The sequence below is a fragment of the Lutra lutra genome, chromosome X (assembly GCF_902655055.1).
Source record: "Lutra lutra chromosome X, mLutLut1.2, whole genome shotgun sequence".
NCBI lineage: Eukaryota > Metazoa > Chordata > Mammalia > Carnivora > Mustelidae > Lutra > Lutra lutra.
Window position 1 is genome coordinate 2,960,140 of NC_062296.1, and position 19,713 is coordinate 2,979,852.

The 19,713-nt window shown below is 35.7% G+C and overlaps 1 protein-coding gene across 5 annotated transcripts in view; it reads left to right on the plus strand.

The window, feature by feature from the left end:
* GABRA3 (gamma-aminobutyric acid type A receptor subunit alpha3) overlaps nt 1–19,713 on the plus strand; it is a 465,966-nt gene that overhangs the window by 270,410 nt on the left and 175,843 nt on the right. For all 5 annotated transcript variants that reach the window (XM_047715987.1, XM_047715986.1, XM_047715991.1 and 2 more), the window contains exon 3: nt 5,294–5,415. In XM_047715987.1, coding sequence (XP_047571943.1) covers nt 5,294–5,415 — 122 coding nt within the window. The remainder of the gene's footprint in view (nt 1–5,293; nt 5,416–19,713) is intronic.

Sequence of the window (19,713 nt, forward strand, 5' to 3'; positions counted from 1 at the left end):
AGGAGTTGAAACGATGTGCCCCCCCACTCTTCAGTGAGCCCTCATGAAGAATGTAGTCATTTGGTCTTGTTTCCTTGGCTTCTGTCTGAACTGTATTTACACATCCTGTTACGGAGCATTTTTATTGAGTCACGCAACTGAGTTTCAAGTCTCCAAATTTTCTAGACCCCTCTGGTGTGGACCTAAGCTGTTCTTTCCAGGGGAGAAGGGGAGTCTCACTATGCTTCTAACTTTTGCTGGGCCCCTGCCAGGAGCATGGTCACTCAACTATGCAGTGGTTTACAGTTAATGGCAACACAGAGAACCTAGACTCACTGTTCTCAGTTGGCTTCCCCACTTCAATGCCTGGGAGCTCTGCTGCACTCAGACTCCTCCATTCTTCTTGTGTCCCTGACCCTGACCCTCAGGGATCCTGAGACCACACTGTTATATGTGGAATTCTACCTTACTTCACCACCTGAGCAGCTTATTGATTATATTCCCTATACTGTACTTAAAATCCCTGAGACTTAATCATTTTATAACTGCAAGTATGTACCTCTTAACTCCCTTCACCTATTTTTTCCATCCCCACACCACTTTCCCTGGCAACCACCAGTTTTTTTCTCTGTATTTGTAGTTCTGTTTCTGTTTTTTGTTTGTTTACTTGCTTTTATTAGATTTCATATATAAGTGAAATCATGATATTTGTCTTTCTCTGTCTGACTTACTTCACTTAAGCCCATGCCCACTACAGCTCCAACCATCTTTCCAGGGTGTCCCTTGTATGGAATGCCCTGAGACACCCTCTGCCCCTCAGCTTACTCCCACTTCAGCCATCTTGCCAAGGTGCCATGTATATGGAGAGTCACAGGACTCTCCTCTGGTTCATGTCCACTTCAGTTCCAGATGCCCTACCAAGGTAGCCCCAGCTGAGTGCCCTGGGATCCCCAGCCCACACCCTCTAGAGCACCAGCTAGCTGGCCAAAGCCATCAGGCACATGTAGTCCATAAAGAGGACATCCCTATCCAAGGACATTCCTTCAAATTTAAGAGAAGTAGCCATTCCACTTAATTTATGGACACAAACACAGAAGTAAAGCAAAATGAGGAGACAGAGGAATATGCTCCAACTGAAAGAACAAGACAAAAAAATAAAAGTGCCTGTCTTGCGAAGATATCTCATTACATTTTCAGAAGTTGGTAGGGATGGCAGAGAAAGGAATGAATAATCCTCAGTATATTTGGAGTGTTATCATTTATAAAGCAAATTTTATTTGTTATCTTATTTACTTATTTCTTCCAAAAATTTTCTAAGATAGGATATTATTATCCCCATTTTACATGTAAGGAAATAGGTTACACAATCAGTTAGTGGCAGAGCCAGCACTAAAACTCTGCTCATTCTCCATGGACTTACTATTATCCCATCTGTAGAGCTAAAAATGAATATACCTGCCTTACCTACACATAGCATATTAGTAACATTATTTTTGTGTTTATATGATGGATTATTAACATTAAATCTAATTGATAATAACATATATGAGACAAAATAGGTATGGCCACATTGATTTTATCAATTTAATAAGCATGTGGCTTTGAATAATTTCTTTCTCTCATCAATGTCTTAGGTGCTTCATCTGTAAGTGGAAAAAATTATTGCATGATCTCTAAGACTCTCCATCATCCTGACATACCATGAGTCTTTGTTGTTCCTCTAAACACCTTTGTCATGGAAGTTAGTATGTCAGTCAAAGAAGTGGCATATTATATTGGCCTCATAGTCAGGAAATCAAGTTCCAAATTCTTGCTTTCCCATTAACATTCAGGGCAGTTAAAAGTTATGTTTGGGGGTTTAGAATTCCCATGTCAATCTACCTAGAATGAATATAATATCTGAAGCCCTTTATAGTTCATCTGTAACTCTGTAAGGATTCTCCTATCTGCTTCTCCTATCTGCTTTCAATAATTGATGAAATTGTTTTTAACTCAATTTATAGACCCATTTCCCAGAAATTGGGAAACCAGGGCTAAGTGTCCCTGCAGCAAAAGTTAAGGGATAGTGAGTAAGTGGTGTGAACAAAATTAATTGAGCCTCTCTCTCCATAGTGTATGTAAGGTGGATTCAGAATATTGGTGGATTGAGCTAAGTGTGGGATTCATCTGAAGTGTCTGTATTTATCTCTTCAACATATTAATGGCAGTTTGTTAGCTCTGCACTATAGTTCCCTTCTTTCTTCCCCCTTCCCAGTAAGGTAAATGTATCACTTCTAGTGTTCTGTCCACTAAACGAGACAATCATCTCTACTCTTCACTGGGTTGTAGTGCCTCTCTGGCCAAAGTTTTCTTTATGTCTTTTGGTGGATGGGGTGCCAATATTTTTTGTTATTATTTGCATTTGAATAATGCATTCAAGTGAATATAGTACTATTTCAAAGAAAAAAAAACTTTTAATACTTAGATATTAAACATTAAGCCTGGCAATTTTAATATTATTTGATAGTAATAGAACCTATCTGTGAAGTTATTTTGATTTTAAAGATGAGAAAGCTATTACTAGAGGTGTTACATGACTTGCCTAAGGTCAAACTAATAAATTCAAATGTATGTCTCTAGACTCTTCAAGACAAATTCCCTTTTTCCTCCCATATATATCTATGTTATCATTTGATTCTCTTTGCAACCCTATAAGCAAGGGAAAGATTACTTACCTTGTTTTACCTTTTTCATGCTCTATCACAATACCTAAGCTGTTAGAGGTACATAGTTGATACTCAATAAAGATGTATTGAATAATTAAGTGAATTGAATTAGACTTATGAATTAAGGAAATTGAGATCTAAAATGACTTTTGCAAGGTTATCTGCTGGAGCAGCAGTTTAGAGTGAGAATTATTCACTTTTGGTGTTTCTATTCTGTAGACTTTTCTCAGGGTCTTTTTCATAAAAGAAATCTTTGTAGCCACTAAGAATATATATTTGTGGGAAGACATATTGACTCTCTCTAGGACTCCTTCTCAACTGTTATCTTATGTTTTTTATAGACTTGACTAACTGGATGCTAGGAACAGTTATAATATATGTATTAATGGAAACCTTCTAGATCCAAGGTAAGAATGGAGATAAAATAGTGTAACTTGCTTAATGGTCTACTCCAAATCATGAATACAGATGGCAGTAGAACCCAGGATTCCTGACTCCCAGTTTATTGATTCTACACTGTGCACAACAGCCATCTGTTTCACTATGCCTCCCTTTCTCTTAAACTACCCAGAGAGCTTCATTTTTAGTCCTATCAAACCACAACAAGTCCTGCCTCACAAAGTGAAAGTATGAGTCAGCCCAGACCTGAGTGGGTGGTTATCAAAGTGCCTCATGCTTGGAAAGGTTTACAGGAGGCATCCAAACTAGAGGAGTAGGAGGTAGCTGATGGTCAATAGAAAATCAGAAAACTTGGATTCTAGTCCTATTTCTGCCTCTCACTAGCAATATGATTGTGGGTAAATTTGGTGGTGTACTCTTTGAGCTTATTTCCCCATGTATAAAATGAGAAAAATTATGGAATCCCTTAAGAGTCCTGGTAGCTTTAACATTTAATGGAGTACTATTGTTTTGTTGCCCTATCTCCAGAGGGCAGTAGGTAAGTGAACTAAATGCACTTCAACAATCTGTCTGGTTCTGTTTTTCTGTGAACCTATACTTCTCTAGGTTTGAAGAGGGATAAGTTCTTTGTAACACAATTTTCCTTTTTTAATTTTGTGGATTATTCATTCATGTAACAAAATTTAGGAAATGACTTCTTTTCATTCATTTATTTATTTTTCTTAGAGGATTTTAAAAATTGTGTTCAGTTAGCCACTGTATAGTACATAATTAGTTTTTGATGTAGTGTTCAGTGATTCATTAGTTAAGTATAACACCCCGTGTTCATCACAACATGTGCCCTCCTTAATACCTATCACCTAGCTACCCCATCCCTCACCTCCTCCCCTCTAAAACCCTCAGATTAATTCCCAGAGTCTATAGTCTCTCATGCTTCATCTCCCTCTCTGATTTCTCCCCCTTTGGGTTTCCCTCCCTTCCCCTATGGTCCTCTGTGCTATTGCTTATGTTTCACATACGAGTGAAATCATATGATAATTGTCTTTCTCTGCTTGGCTTACTTCATTTAATGTAATCTCCTCCAGTTCCATCCATGTTGATACAAATGGTGGGTATTCATCATTTCTGATGGCTGAGTAATATTCCGTTGTATATATGAACCACATTTTCTTTATCCATTCATCTATTGAAGGGCATCTCATCTCCTTCCACAGTTTGGTTATTGTGGACATCACTGCTATGAACATTGGGGTGCATGTGCTCCTTCTTTTCATTACATCTGTATCTTTGGGGTAAATATCTGGCAGTACACTCAAAAAACTAATAACCCAGTCAACAAAATGGGCAGAAGACATGAACAGACACTTCCCCAAAGAAGACATGCAAATGGCTAACAGACACATGAAAAAATGTTCCACGTCACTAGCCATCAGGGAAATACAAATGAAAACCACAATGAGATACTACCTTACACCAGCTAGAATGGCAAAAATTAACAAAACAGGAAACAACAAATTTTGGTGAGGATGTGGAGAAAGGGGGACCCTCTTACACTGTTGGTGGGAATGCATGCTGGTATAGCTACTCTGGAAAACAATATGGAGATTCCTCAAGATGTTAAGAATAGTGCTACCCTACAACCCAGCAATTGCACTACTAAGTATTTATCCCAAAATACAGATGTAGTGAGAAAAATAACATCTTTTTAATGATTTATTTATTTATTTGGGTGGAGACAAAAGAGAGAGAATCTTAGGTAGACTCTGCCCTGAGCATGGAGCCCAACCTGGGACATCTCATGACCTTGAGATTGTGACCCTGAGATCATGACCTGAGCCTAAACCAAGAGTTGGACACTTAACTGACTGTGCCACTCAGGTTCACCTTGGTGAATAATTTCATGATGGGTACTGTTCACAGGCTCATTCTGTTAACAATTTATGTTTGTGTTTCTTCACTACTAGGTTGGGGATGGAGCACATTTTGTTAAACTCTTGACAATGCTGGACTAAAAGTTGAATTTATAGTGACCACCGTCTGCCTTTTACACAGATATTCATTGTGATAAATAGGAAGTGCTGATTTGGTTAAGATATAAGGCTATTTAATTGGCCCACTCTCTTGATTGAAATCTTCTTAAAGTGTTAACACATGTTATTGTTTCCTGTTAAGAATATTATTTTGTATCTCTTTTTCTTCCACTGCCTCAGACTCTCTCCTAAGCATGCCCCAGATATTCCTGATGACAGCACTGACAACATCACTATATTCACCAGAATTTTAGATCGTCTTCTGGATGGCTATGACAACCGACTGCGACCTGGGCTTGGAGGTAAGTTACTATTTTAAGATCCTTTTCTTGGCTCTTGTCATCTAAAAAGATTCTTAAGGTGCCTTCAGCGCTATATTGACCAATGAGTTTAGTGCAATATTGAGCTTCCTCCTTCTCAGCACTAGAAATTAGTTATAAGCCTTCATTTTATAGTAAATCTCTCTGCTGTGGTTTTGGAAAATTCTTAATTTCACTGAGCTAAATGTATATAGGGTATTTTACCACCATATTTGGTCAACAGCATTTCTGATAATAAAAAACCAATCCCTGCTGGAATGGGAGGTGTGGCCCAGGAGTATCTGGGAAACATGCTTTTGTTTTCAAAACCCTGAGCATATATCATCCTGAAATTCCTGTGAGGGGCAACCTGTTGGCTAGGTCAGATCTTAGTTGGCCATTGTTTAGTATGATTTGCAATATGATCACAATGAGATAAGTGCATTATAATATATGATGGGCTGTATTGAAATGGCAAGTATGCAGAGGTATGAATTTAATTTTTTTCCTGAACCATTTGAGAACTAGTTGCAGATATCATACTCCTTTTCCCTAAATACTTCAATGTGCATTTCCTTAGGACAAAGAAATTAATTTACAAAACTAATTCTTCACTGGGCAAAGACTTTTATCTTGATGAAGTCCCAATAGTTCATTTCTGCTTTTGTTTCCCTTGCCTCTGATGATGTGTCAAGTAAGAAGTTGCTACAGCCAAAGTCAAAATGTTGCTGCCTGTGTCCTCCTCTAGGATTTTGATGAATTCCTGTATCACATCTAGGTCTTTCATCCATTTTGAATTTATTTTTGTGTATGGTGTAAGAAAGTGGTCCAGTTTTGTTCTTCTGCATGTTTCTGTCCAGTTTTCCCAATACCAGTTTTTGAAGAGACTGTCTTTTTTTTTCTATTGGATGTTCTTTGATGCTTTATCAAAGATTAGTTGACCATATGGTTGTAGGTCCATTTGTGGGTTGTCTTTTCTGTTCCATTGATCTATGTGTCTATTTCTGTGCAAGTAGCATACTATGTTGATGACTACATCTTTGTAATATAGCTTGAAATCTGGAATTGTGATACTTCCAGTTTTGTTTTTCTTTTTCATTATTGTTTTGGCTATTCCATGTCTTTGTTCCATATATATTTTAGGATGGTTTGTTCTAGCTCTGTGAAAAATGCTGGTGGTATTTTCATTGGGCTTGCATGAAATATAGATTGCTTTGCATAGTATAGACATTTTAACAAATATTTTTTCTTCTATTCTATGAGCATGAATTATTTTTCTATTTCTTTGTGTCCTCTTCAATTACTTTCATAAGTATTAGTTTTCAGCAACTTCTTGTTAGAGTCTTTCAGGTTTTCTACATAGAGTATCATATCATCTGCAAAGAGTGAAAATTTGACTTCATCCTTCATGATTTTGATGCCTTTTATTTCTTTTTATTGTCTGATTGCTGAGGCCAAGACTTCCGGTGTTATGTGAATAGTAATGGTAAGAGTGGACATCCTTGTTTTGTTCCTGACCATAGGTAAAAGGCTCTCAGTTTTTCCCAATTGAGGATAATATTTGCTGTGGGTATTTCATATATGACCTTTATGATGTTGAGGTATGTTCCTTCTATCCTTACTTTGCCAAGGGTTTTTAAATCAAGAATCGATGCTCTACTTTGTTAAATGTCTTTTCAGCATCTAGTGGGAGGATCATGTGGTTCTTATCCTTTCTTTTTTTTTTTTAAAGATTTTATTTATTTATTTGACAGAGGGAGATCACAAGTAGACAGAGATGCAGGCAGAGAGAGGGAAGCAGGCTCCCCGCTGAGCAGAGAGCCCAATGCGGGACTTGATCCCAGGACCCTGAGATCATGACCTGAGCTGAAGGCAGCGGCCCAACCCACTGTCACCCAGACGCCCTTGTCCTTTCTTTATTAATGTGGTGTATCACATTAATTGATTTGTGCAGAGTGAACCACACCTAAAGCCTAGGAATAAATCCCACTTGATAATGGTGAATAATTCTTTTAATAATCTGTTGGATCAGATTAGCTAGTATCTTGGTGAGTATTTTTTGGATCCACATTCATCAAGGATATTGGCTTGTAATTCTCCTTCCTAGTTAGGTATTTGTCTGGTTGAGGATCAAAGTAATGTTGGCCTCATTAAAGGAATTTGGAAGTTTTCCTTCCATTTCTAATTTTTGAAACACTTTCAGAAGAACAGGTATTAATTCTTCTTTAAATGTTTGGTAGAATTCCCTTGGGAAACCATCTGGCTCTGGACTCCTGTTTATTGACAGATTTTTGACTACTGATTGAATTTCTTTGCTGATTATGGGTCTGTTCAAATTTTCTGTCCCCCCCCCCCCGTTTCATTTTTTGGTAGTTCTTTAAAATTTAAATTCAATTAGCCAACTTACAGTACATGATTAATTTCAGATGTAGTGTTCAATAATTCATCAGTTGCTTATAACACCCAGTGCTCATCTCATCATGCACTGTCTTTAATGCTCATCTCATCATGCACTGTCTTTAATGCTCATCCCCTAGTTGCCTCATCTCCCACCCTCCTCCCCTTCAGAAACCCTCAGTTTGTTTCCCAGAGCCAAGAGTCTTTCATGGTCTGTCTCCCTCTCTGATTTCTTTCCATTTTGTTTTTCCCTCCCTTCCCCTATGATCTTCTGAGCTGTTTCTTATAGTCCACATATGAGTGTAACCATATGATAATTGTCTTTCTCTGATTGATTTATTTCACTTTTCATAGTATGCTCCAGTTCCATCCATGTTGATGTAAATGGTAGGTATTCATCCTTTCTGATGCTTGAATAATATTCCATTGTATATATAAAACACATCTTCTTTATCCATTCATCTGTTGAAGGATATCTTGGCTCCTTCCATAGTTTGGGTATTGTGGACATTGCTGCTATGGACATTGGGGAGCAGGGGACCCTTTGTTTTACTACATCTATATCTTTGGTGTAAATACCGAGTAGTGCAATTGCTGGGTCATAGGGTAGCTCTATTTTTAAATTCTTGAGGAACCTCCATACTGGTTTCCAGACTGGCTGTACCAGTTTGTATTCCCACCAACAGTGTAAGATGGTTCCCCTTTCTCCACATCTTTGCCAACATTTGTTTTCCCTGTCTTCTTAATTTTGGCCAGTTTTGGTAGTTTATGTGTTTCTAGGAATTTATCCATTTCTTCCAGAAACCCAAATTTGTTAGCATATATTTTTTCTTAATCTCTTATAATTTTTTTTTTCTGTGGTGTTGGTTGTGATCACTCCTCATTCATTCATGATTTTATTTATTTGAGTCATTTCTCTTTTTGATGAGTCTGGCTAGGAGTTTGTCAAAGAAAATTAGCAATTTTGTTAATTCTTTTGAAGAAACAGCTCCTAGTTTTATTGATCTGTTCCACCTTTCTTAAAAATTTATATATCATTTACTTCTGCTCTAATATTTATTATTTCCTTTTTTCTGCTGGTTTTAGGCTTTATTTATAGTTCTTTTTCAGCTCCTTTAAGTGTAAAGGGACTTTTCTTTTTACTCGAGGAGGGCCAGCAACACTGTATACTTACCTCTTATGACCACCTTTGCTGTATCCCAAAGGTTTTGGATTATCATTGTTTTCATTTTCTTTTGCTTCCATGTATCTTTTAAAAATTCCTCTTTAATTTCTTGGATGGCCCATTCATTCTTTGGCAGGATGTTCTTCAGCCTCCCTGTATTTTTTTGTCTTCCCAAAATTTTTCTTGTGGTTGACTTCAAGTTTCATGGTGTTGTAATCTGAAAATATGCATGGTATGATCTTGATGTTTTTGTACTTGTTGAGGGCTGATTTATGACCCAGTGTGTGATCTATTCTGGAGAATGTTCCATGTGCACTCAATAAGAATACATATTCTGCTGCTTTAGGATGAAGCACTCTGAATATATCTGTTAAGTCCATCTGATCCAGTGTGTCATTCAAAGCCATTGCTTTCATGTTGATCTTCTGCATAGATGATCTATTTCTATAAATGGTGTTTTAAAGTCCCATACTATTATTGTATTATTATCAATGAGGGGTTTTTTTATGTTTGTTATTAATTCATTTATGTATTTGGGTGCTCCCAACTTGGGAGCATAAATATTTATAACTGTTAGATCTTCTTGTTGGATAGACCCCTTTTATTATGATGTAGTATCCTTCTACATTTCTTATTACAGTCTTTGTTTTAAAATCTATTTTGTCTGATATAAGGTTTGCTACTCCAGCTTTCTTTTGATGTCCATTACCATTATAAAGGCAGGTGCCTTTAGATCTAAAATGAATCTCTTATAAGCAGCATATAGATGGGTCTTTTTAAAATCCATTCTAATACCCTTTGTCTTTTGATTGGAGCATTTAGTCTATTTACATTCAGAGTATTTATTGATAGATATGAATTTAGTGCCATTTTATTACCTGTAAAGTCATTGTTCTTGAAGATTGTCTCTGTTCCTTTCTAATCTTTGGTGCTTTTGGTCTCTCTTTTCTGCTCAAAGGGTTTCCTTTAATATTTCTAGCAGTGCTGGTTAGTGTTCACAAACTCCTTTAGTTTTTGCTTGTCAGGTAATCTCTTTGTCCTATTCTGAACGACAGTGTGTTGCCAGGTAAAGTATGCTTGGCCACATATTTTTCCATTTAGAATGTTAAATATACCATTGCCACTTTCTTCTCACTTGTCATGTTTCTGTGGACAGGTCTGCTGCTAACCTTATGTGTTTACCCTTGTAAGTTAAGGAACTTTTGTCTCTAGCTGCTGTCAGAATTTTCTCCTTATCTTTGTACTTTGCAAGTTCCCCGATGCTATGTTTTGGTGTTGACCTATTTTTGTTGATTTTGAGGGGAGTTCTCTGGGCCTCCTGGATTTAAGTGCTTATTCCTTTCCCCAGATTAGGGAAGTTTTAGCTATAAGTTGTTCAAATAAACCTTTTTCCCCCTTTACCTGCTCTTCTTCTTCTGGGACTCCTATGATATGGATATTATTGCATTCTATGGAATTGCTGTGTTCCTTAAGTCTATGTTTGTGATCTAATAGTTTTTTCACTCTTCTTTTTAGCTTCAGTATTTTCCACAATTTTGTCTTCCATACCACCAGTTCATTCCTTTGCTTCTTCCATCCTCTTTGTGATTACATGCAGTTTATTTTGTATCTCAATTATAGCATTTTTTTAGTTCACCCTGACTAGTTTAATGTCTTTTATCTCTGCAGTGAAAGTTTCTCTGGTGTCTTCTATGTTGTTTTTTCCCCCCAATCCCAGCTAGTGTTCTTATGATGATTTTTCTAAGTTCTTGTTCAGATATATTGCTTCTATCTGTTTTGAGTAAATCCCTGGCTGTGGTTTCTTCTTGATCTTTCTTTTGGAGAGAATTCATTTGTCTTGTCATTTTGTCTAGGTTTTTGTTTCTTGCATGTTACAAAAGCTTGATATGTTTCCACTCCTGAGACTAATGCTACATTAATATGGGGTAATATACTGTTAGGAACTTGATACTTCTGTTTCTGGTATATGGTGTGTGCATTCTGTTATTGGTTTTTGGTTGCTCTTTCCTACAGGTCAGTCCTCTGCAGAGTTCTTCCTTGTTTGCAGTGGGGACTGTTTGGAACTTTAACTAGATATGCTTTGATTTGTTTGTTAAAATAAGACTGGCAAAAAAAACAAACAAAAAATCTGATCCAAAAATTAGAAAAGATAAAAGATGGCCCTTCTTTTCACTACATCTGTATCTTTGGGGTAAATACCCAGTAGTGCAATTGCAGGGTCATAGGGAAGCTCTATTTTTAATTTCTTGAGGAATCTCCACACTGTTCTCCAAAGTGGCTGCACCAACTTGCATTCCCACCAACAGTGTAAGAGGGTTCCCCTTTCTCCACATCCTCTCCAACACATGTTGTTTCCTGACTTGCTAATTTTGGCCATTCTAACTGGTGTAAGGTGATATCTCAATGTGGTTTTAATTTGAATCTCCCTGATGGCCAGTGATGATGAACATTTTTTCATGTGTCTGATAGCCATTTGTATGTCTTCATTGGAGAAGTGTCTGTTCATATCTTCTGCCCATTTTTTGATATGATTATCTGTTTTGTGTGTGTTGAGTTTGAGGAAATCTTTATAGATCCTGGATATCAACCTTTTGTCTGTACTGTCATTTGCAAATATCTTCTCCCATTCTGTGGGTTGCCTCTTTGTTTTGTTGACTGTTTCCTTTGCTCTGCAGAAGCTTTTGATCTTGATGAAGTCCCAAAAGTTCATCTTCGCTTTTGTTTCCTTTGCCTTTGGAGACATATCTTGAAAGAAGTTGCTATGGCTGATGGTGCAAAAACAATGAATACTGTTACGCTGAAAAGAAATAAAAAATTTTTAAAAAAGTAAAAACAATAAAGAGGTAACAAAAACAAAAACAAACCAAAAAAGGAAAAAGAATAAGAAACACAAAGAAACAGACAAACAAAAAACTATAAACCTGATTCTAAAGAAAAAGAAAAAAAGAAGACTGATTCAGATTCAGAAAAAGAGAAAAACAAACAAAGAAGCCAAAAACTATAAACTTGATTCCAAAGGGGGAAAATATGCTTGGTCCTATTTCCACAAGAACTGAAGCTGATGCTTTGAAGCACTCTATGATCAGTAGACTTGATGAATGTGGGGGGGACTTGTGCTGGTCCTCTGGTGTAGGAGACTGCTATACTGGCTCACAGTCATACCTATCCTATTAGAGATTCCCCTGCAGGGTGTAGGGAGTGGTGTTTGGTATAAATGGTTCCACCCCCAACTGGGGGTACTGTGTTGTTTCATGTAGTCCCACTGTTCTAGTGTGTGGGGGGAAGGTGGCATCACCCCATTTTCTCATCCCCAGGGAGGGAAGCTCATGCCCACCATTGTTCCAGAAGCCCTCACAGAGAAGTGAATCATCTCTCCTCATATGTCCCAGGCTTCCATCAGATACCTACCCTCAATCTGCCTATGCTCAGGCCATCAGCACACCTCGCTCCATGATTCTCCTGGTGTTTGTTTGTTTGTTTTTTAATCTCTGGCATGTGGCTAGGATTCAAAACTTCAAATCTTAGAAGACCCAACAAAATGCAGACCTGCTTCTCTCCTCTAGAGGAGGGCCTCACAGCACTGTGTCTGGTGCTGTTTGGTCCCGGAAGAGCAGTTACATGGACACATGGGTGCTTGTAGTTTATGATGAAGTACCATAAAAAGCTACAACTAGGTTATCTGCCCTCTGAATGTGCTTCTGTCCCTTGCTGATGAGCAGCTTCTCAATGGTGCCTGGCAGGTCTTTTGTCCTTGGAGAGGTAATATATCCTCTTCCAAATGTACTCTAGGGAGGGGAACATTCTTTCCCAGTGTGACCCAGGGGATCCCTGTACCATGCTGTCCACTGTCTGTTCTTGGGCTTCTGCCCTCCTTTTCCCCAGGAGTACTGCTACCCACCCAGCTTGACTCTGGTGAATGGCGTGGACTTCCAAAATCTCAGAAGTTAAACTCCACTGTTTGTAAAAACTTGTGATAGTCAGTTCCTCTCTATTCCCCAGTGGATTTGGGGGGAGTGTTTTACTTGTGTGACCTGATGCACTGCTTTCTCTCCCCCTCTCTCTTTCTCTCTCTATGCCCTCTCCTCCATAGCACTGTGGATTTTTTTCTCCCCAAATTCACATTTCTGCACCTCTTACCTGCCATGTTCTCTCCCTCTAATTGTGTAAGTTCTTCTCTTAATCCTCAGATCGATTTCCTAGGTATGCAAAATGATTTGATGTTGATCTGGCTGTGTTTGATGAATGAGTCAAGCCTGGGGTCCCCCATCTTAACTCCCTCCCTGGTGCTATTTTCTAAAACAGAGAACATTAGAAGAGGAGCAGGTTATTTGGTTTTATTCTATTTCTTTTGGAGTTGTGGCTGGAACATATAAGGTAGGGGAAGAGGTGGAAATTAATTTGTAGACATGTAGAGTTTGACTATCCATGAAAAATATGAGTGGAGCTTTTTGCTATTGGCTAACATAGAGTAACAGGGACCATATTTACCCTTATCACTAGTTGTAAGCAATTTGATCATATCCCTTTGTGTAATTTTATTAATGTTTCTTATCTTTTGAGATTCTCTGTGAGAATTATAATTTTCATCAAATTTAGAATTTTTTTTATCATTTTTTATTCAAATACATTTTCTGATCTCCTTCAGATAAAGAGAAAATCTTAAAAGCAAACATAAACAATGAATTATGGAACACTGAAAAGAAATTAAAAAAAAAAGCAAACAGTAAAACAAAACATTATGTTCAGAGGGAAAATTTTAGAAGGACAGCAGACTTCTTGTCAGAAATAACCAAGCAAGAATGTAGTTAGCAATAGCTCTGATGTACTGGATAAAACCTGACAATCTAAAAATATGTAACCAGAGATAATACATTTAAAAAATATAGCACAATAAATATTTTTTCAGACTCATAGAAGCTGAAAAATTCACCAACAGATGTGTACTGCAAGACATGTAAATGGAAGTGTGTCAGACAGAAGGAAAATAATACCAGATAGAAATATGAATTTATACAAAGGAGGGAAGAGCAACACAAATAAAAACTATGTAAGTAAATATAAGATAGCTTATTTTTTTCAAATCTCTGTAAATGATAAGTGACTACATAAAGCAGAAATATATCTATCTATATATATATATATATATATATATATATATATATATATATATATGGAAGATGTATGACAACAATAGCACACAGGCCAGGAGAAGACAAAATAGAAATATATTGTTGAAAGTTTTTTATACTGTATGTGACGTAATATAATATTACTTGTAGGCAGATTGTGATAAATATGTATGCTGTTGAACTTAAAGATAAATTATTGCTAATAAAGCAAGAACTGTTATAAAAATAGAATAATAAAGATAATTGGTAGGGAGGCAGAAAAAGAAGAAAATGTAACAAAAATAGATAAAACAAATAGAAAAGCAATAAAAATGATATCAATCATCACGTTAAATATAAATAATTCAAACATCTACTTTAAAAGGCAGAGATAGTGAAATTGGCTTTTTTTTTTTAAAGCAACATGCAAAATTACCTACTGAGAGAAACCCACCTTAAATATAAAGCTGTAAATAAGTTAAAAATAAAAGGATGATGTCCATCAACAGATAAATAAATAAAGATGTGATATATATATATATATATATATATATATATATATAAAATGGAATACTATGCAGCAATCAAAAGAAACGAAATCTTGCCATTCGCAACAACATGGATGGAACTAGAGGGTATTATGCTGAGTGAAATGAGTCAATCAGAGAAAGATAATTATCATATGATCTCCCTGATATGAGGAATTTGAGAGGCAAAGTGGGGGGTTTGGAAGGTAAGGAAGGAAAGCAATGAAGCAAGATGGGATCAGGAGGAAAACAAACCATATGAGACTCTTAATCTCACAAAACTAACTGAGGGTTGCTGGAGGTCGGGTATGGAGAGGGTAGTTGGGTTATGGACATGGGGGAGGGTATGAGAACTGTGAAGTGTGTAAACCTGATGATTCACAGACCTGTACCACTGGGGCAAATAATACATTATACGTTAATTAAAAGGTGTTTATTTCTAAAAATAAACAAATAAATAAATAAAATAAGAGGATGGAAAATGTGCACCTTGCCAACACTAATGAAAAGAAGGTTGGAATGGCTATTTTAATATCAGAAAAAAGATATATTAGAGCAAAAAATATTGCTAGAAATAAAGAGGGCCATTTCATAATGAAGGGGTCAATTCATTAAGAGTACATAACAATCCTAAATATTTCTGCACCTAATCACAGAACATCTAAACACATGAAGCAAAGATTGAGAACTGAAATGAGAAAAAGTTTATCTCTAATTATCGTGATTCCAACAGTCCTCAATAAGCAATATAAGCAATATAACAGTAGGTAGAAAATAGGTAAAGGCAACAGAAACAAGAACTACACTATCAATCGACTTGACTTGATTGGCATTTATAGAATAGTCCAACCAACAAAAGCAGAATACACATACTTTTCAAGTATATGTACTCTCTCTCTGTCAAATAAATAAAAATCTTAAAAAAAAGAATGTTCAAATTTCAAATATTCATACCACATTTACCAAAATAGACCATATTCTTTGTCATAAAAAGATTAAAATAACTTATAACATATAAAGTATGTTCTTTGGCCACAATGGAATAAAATTAGAAATTAAAAATAGAAATACACCTTGAAAATCTCAATGTACTTGAGACCTAAGAAATAAAGTCCTAAATAAATCACAAGTCAAAGAAGAATACAGAAGAAAATGCAAAACTTTTTCAATTAAACAAAATAAAAAATGTGATATAAAGCAGTGCTAAGAGGAAAACTTGTAACATTAGATGGCTATATCAGGAAAGATTAACCTTAAATTAATGTCCCAAGCCTTCACTTAAAAAACTGGAAAAAAAAGAGCTAACAATGATTTAAATAATAAGTATAAGAGCAATAATCAATAGGGCAAAATCTCTGAGTCATGGCTCTGATTCTGAGGCTGAGAACAACAGCATAATTTTCTCTGAGGTACAACACCATTTCACTTACCAAGTGTTTGGTGGAGGGGTATTGGTAGCAGCCCCAAGTTTCCGCAGCTCACACTTTCTGGCATGGACCACTGCCCCACAAGCCAGATCAAGGACCCTTGAGGCCCACAGTACTCTCAGCAGGGCCTTATCCAAATTAGAGTCACTGGCATGATTTATTAAAAGTGCTGGAAAAAAAAAAAAAACTATAACCAAGAATATTCTACCTGGCAAGGTTATTATTCAGATTTGAAGAAGACAATTTTATAGACAAACAAAAGTTAAAGGAGTTTAGCACCACTAAACTAGCCTTATTAGAATTGTTAAAGGGATTTCTTTAAGTAAAAAAAAAAAAAAAGACTATTTCCACTATTAAATGAAAAAGAAATGGCTAACTGAACATAATAATTAAAAAAAAGAAATAGACACAATTAAGACATAAGAAATTTATAAATAAAACCATGTAAAATATAACAGCATATGCGTAAAATGTGGAAGAGGGAGGAAGGAGTAAAAAAAAAAAAGAAAAAAGTTTTTAAAGTATGTGTTTGAACTTAAATGACCATCAACTTAATATAGACTGCTATATACTTGGGATTTTATATATGAACTTTATGGTAACCATAAACCCCAAACCTGTAATAGATACACAGAAAATAAAGAGGAAAAAAAAACTGAACATAACTCTACAGAAACCATCAGTCACTGCAAAAGAGAGCAAGAGAAAAAGAAAAGAACAGAGAAGAACTACAAAAACAACCAGGAAACAAATAACAAAACTGTAGTAAGTACATACCTGTCAATAATTACTTTAAATATAAATGACCTAAATGCTACAATGAAAAGACATAGTGTGTTGGAACATATTAAAAAAATAAAAAAAGCAAGATCCATTTATGTGCTGCCTATAAGAGACTCACCTCAGCCTAAAGACACATAGACACTGAAAGTGAAGGGATGGAAAAATACCATGCAAATGGAAGTGAAAAAAATGGAAGTGAAAAAAAGAAGACTGAGTAGCAATGCTTATGTCAGAAGAATCTTTTTTTTTGTATTTTTTTTAATTTTATTTTTTATAAACATATATTTTTATCCCCAGGGGTACAGGTCTGTGAATCGCCAGGTTTACACACTTATTTTTATCTTTTTTTTAAAGATTTTATTTTACTTTTTATAAGAGGAAAGAGAAAAAGAGAGGGGGCAGGGGCAGAGAGGGCCAGAGAGGGAGTCTTAAGCAGGCTCTACACTCAGCACAGAACTTGATGTGGGGCTTGATCTCACAACCCTAAGATCCTGACCTGAACCAAAATCAAGAGTCAGATGCTCAATCAACTGAACCACCCAGGCACCCCCAGACAAAACAGACTTGAAAACAAAGACTGTCACAAGAGACAAAGAAAGACATTACATGATGATAAAGCAATCCAGCAAGAAGATATGAAAATTGTAGATATTTATGTACCCCAAAATGAAGTACCTAAATACATAAATCAAATATTAATAAACATAAAAAAGAAATTGATGGCAACACAATGAGAGTAGGAAACTTCAACCTCCCACTTTTATCAGTGGCTAGGTCATCTATGCAGAAAATCAATAAAGAAACAGTGTCTTTGAATGGTACATTAGATGAATGGACATAACAGATATATACAGAACATCCATCTAAAACAAAAGAATACACATTCTTTTCAAAGGCATATAGAACATGCTCAAGGATAGATCCCATGTTAGGCCACAAACAAGTCTCAATAAATTTAGGAATATTGAAATCATACTACGCATCTTTTCCAACCACAGTGATATGAAACTAGAGTCAATCATGAGGAAAAAAAAATGGAAAAAACCACAAATATGTGAAGCCTAAACAACATGATACTAAACAACCAATGAGTCAATGAAGTAATTAAATTAAAGATTTAAAAAAAATACACAGAAACAAATGAAAATGAAAACATAATGTTCCAAAATCTTTGGAGCACTGTACAATCCATTTCAAGAAGGAAATATATGGCAATATAGGCCTACCTTAAGAAAGAAGAGAAAGCTCAACTTATAACTAAAGGAACTAGAAAAAGAAAAAAGCCCAAGGTGAATTGAAGAAAGGAAGTAGTAAAGATCAGAGCAGAAATAAATAAAGACTAAAAAAAAGTAGGAAAAGAAAAGAACAACAAGAGCTTGTTCTTTGAAAAGATAAACAAAATTCATAAACTCTTAGACTCATCAGGAAAAAACGAGAAGGACCCAAATAAATAAAATAAAAAACAAAAAGTAACAACTGACCACATATAAATACAAAGGATGGTAAGAGAATACTATGGAAAATTATATACCAATGAGCTAGACAAACTAGAAGAAATTGATAAATTCCTAGAAACATACAGTCTTCCAGCTTTGAATCAGGAAGGAAGAAATAGAAAATTGGAACAGATCAATCACTAGCAATAAAAGTTAATTGGTAAACAAAAACTACCAAAAAATAAAAGTCCAGGACCAGATGGATTCACGGTGAATTGTACCAAACATTTAAAGAAGAGGTCATACTCTCTTTAAACTACTCAAAAAAATGGAAGAGTAAGGAAAAATTTCAAATTCATTCTATGAGACCAAACTTATCCTGACACCAAAACCAGACAGAGGCACTACAAAAAAGGAAAACTGCAGCGCAGGCAGTATTTCTGATGAATAAATATGCAAAAATCCTCAACAAAATATCAAACCACATTCAACAATACATTAAAAGGATCATTTACCACAAACAAACTGCTTTTATTCCGGGATGCAAGTGTGTTTTGATATTCACAAATCAATCAATATGATATGCCACATCAACACAATGAAGGATAAAATATACATGATTATCTCAACAGATGTAGAAAAAGTATTTGACAAAATTCAAACTCTGTTCATAATAAAAACTCCCACCAAAGTAGCTTTAAAGGAAACATACCTCAACATAATAAAGACAATTTATCAAAAACCCACAGCTAGCATCATACTCAATACTCATCAGATGTAGAGGAAAAATAGAGAGCTTTTTCTCTAAGATAAGAAATAAGAAAAGGATACCCACTCTTACACTTTTATTTAACATAGTACTGGAAGTTCTTGTGTCAATAATTAAACAAAAAGAAAAAAGAAATAAGAAGCATCCATATTGGCAAAGAAAAAGTTAAACCGTCACTATTTGCAAGTGAGTTGATACTATACATTGAAAACCCTAACACTCCACCAAAAAAATCTACTGGGAGTAATAAATGAATTCAGTAAAGTTGCAGGATACAAAATTAATACACAGAGATCAATAGTGTTTCTATACAGTAATAATGAAGTAGCAGAGAAATTAAGAAAGCAATTTCATTTACAATTGCTCCAAAAAGAACAAAATACATAGGAATAAGTTTAAGCAAGGAGGTGAAAGAACTGTACTTTAATGAATGAAATTAACTGTACTGATGAATGAAATTAAAGACAACACAAACAACTAGACGTTTCATATTCATGGATTGGAAGAGTTAAAGTTATTAAAATATCCATACTACCTGAAGTAATCTACAGATTTAATGCAATTCTCATTAGAATACCAACAGCATTTCTTGCAGAACTAAAGCAAATAACACTAAATTTTGCATGAAATCACACACCAAAAAAAGCCCCAAATAGCCAAAGCAATCTTGAGAGAGAAGAACAAAGCTG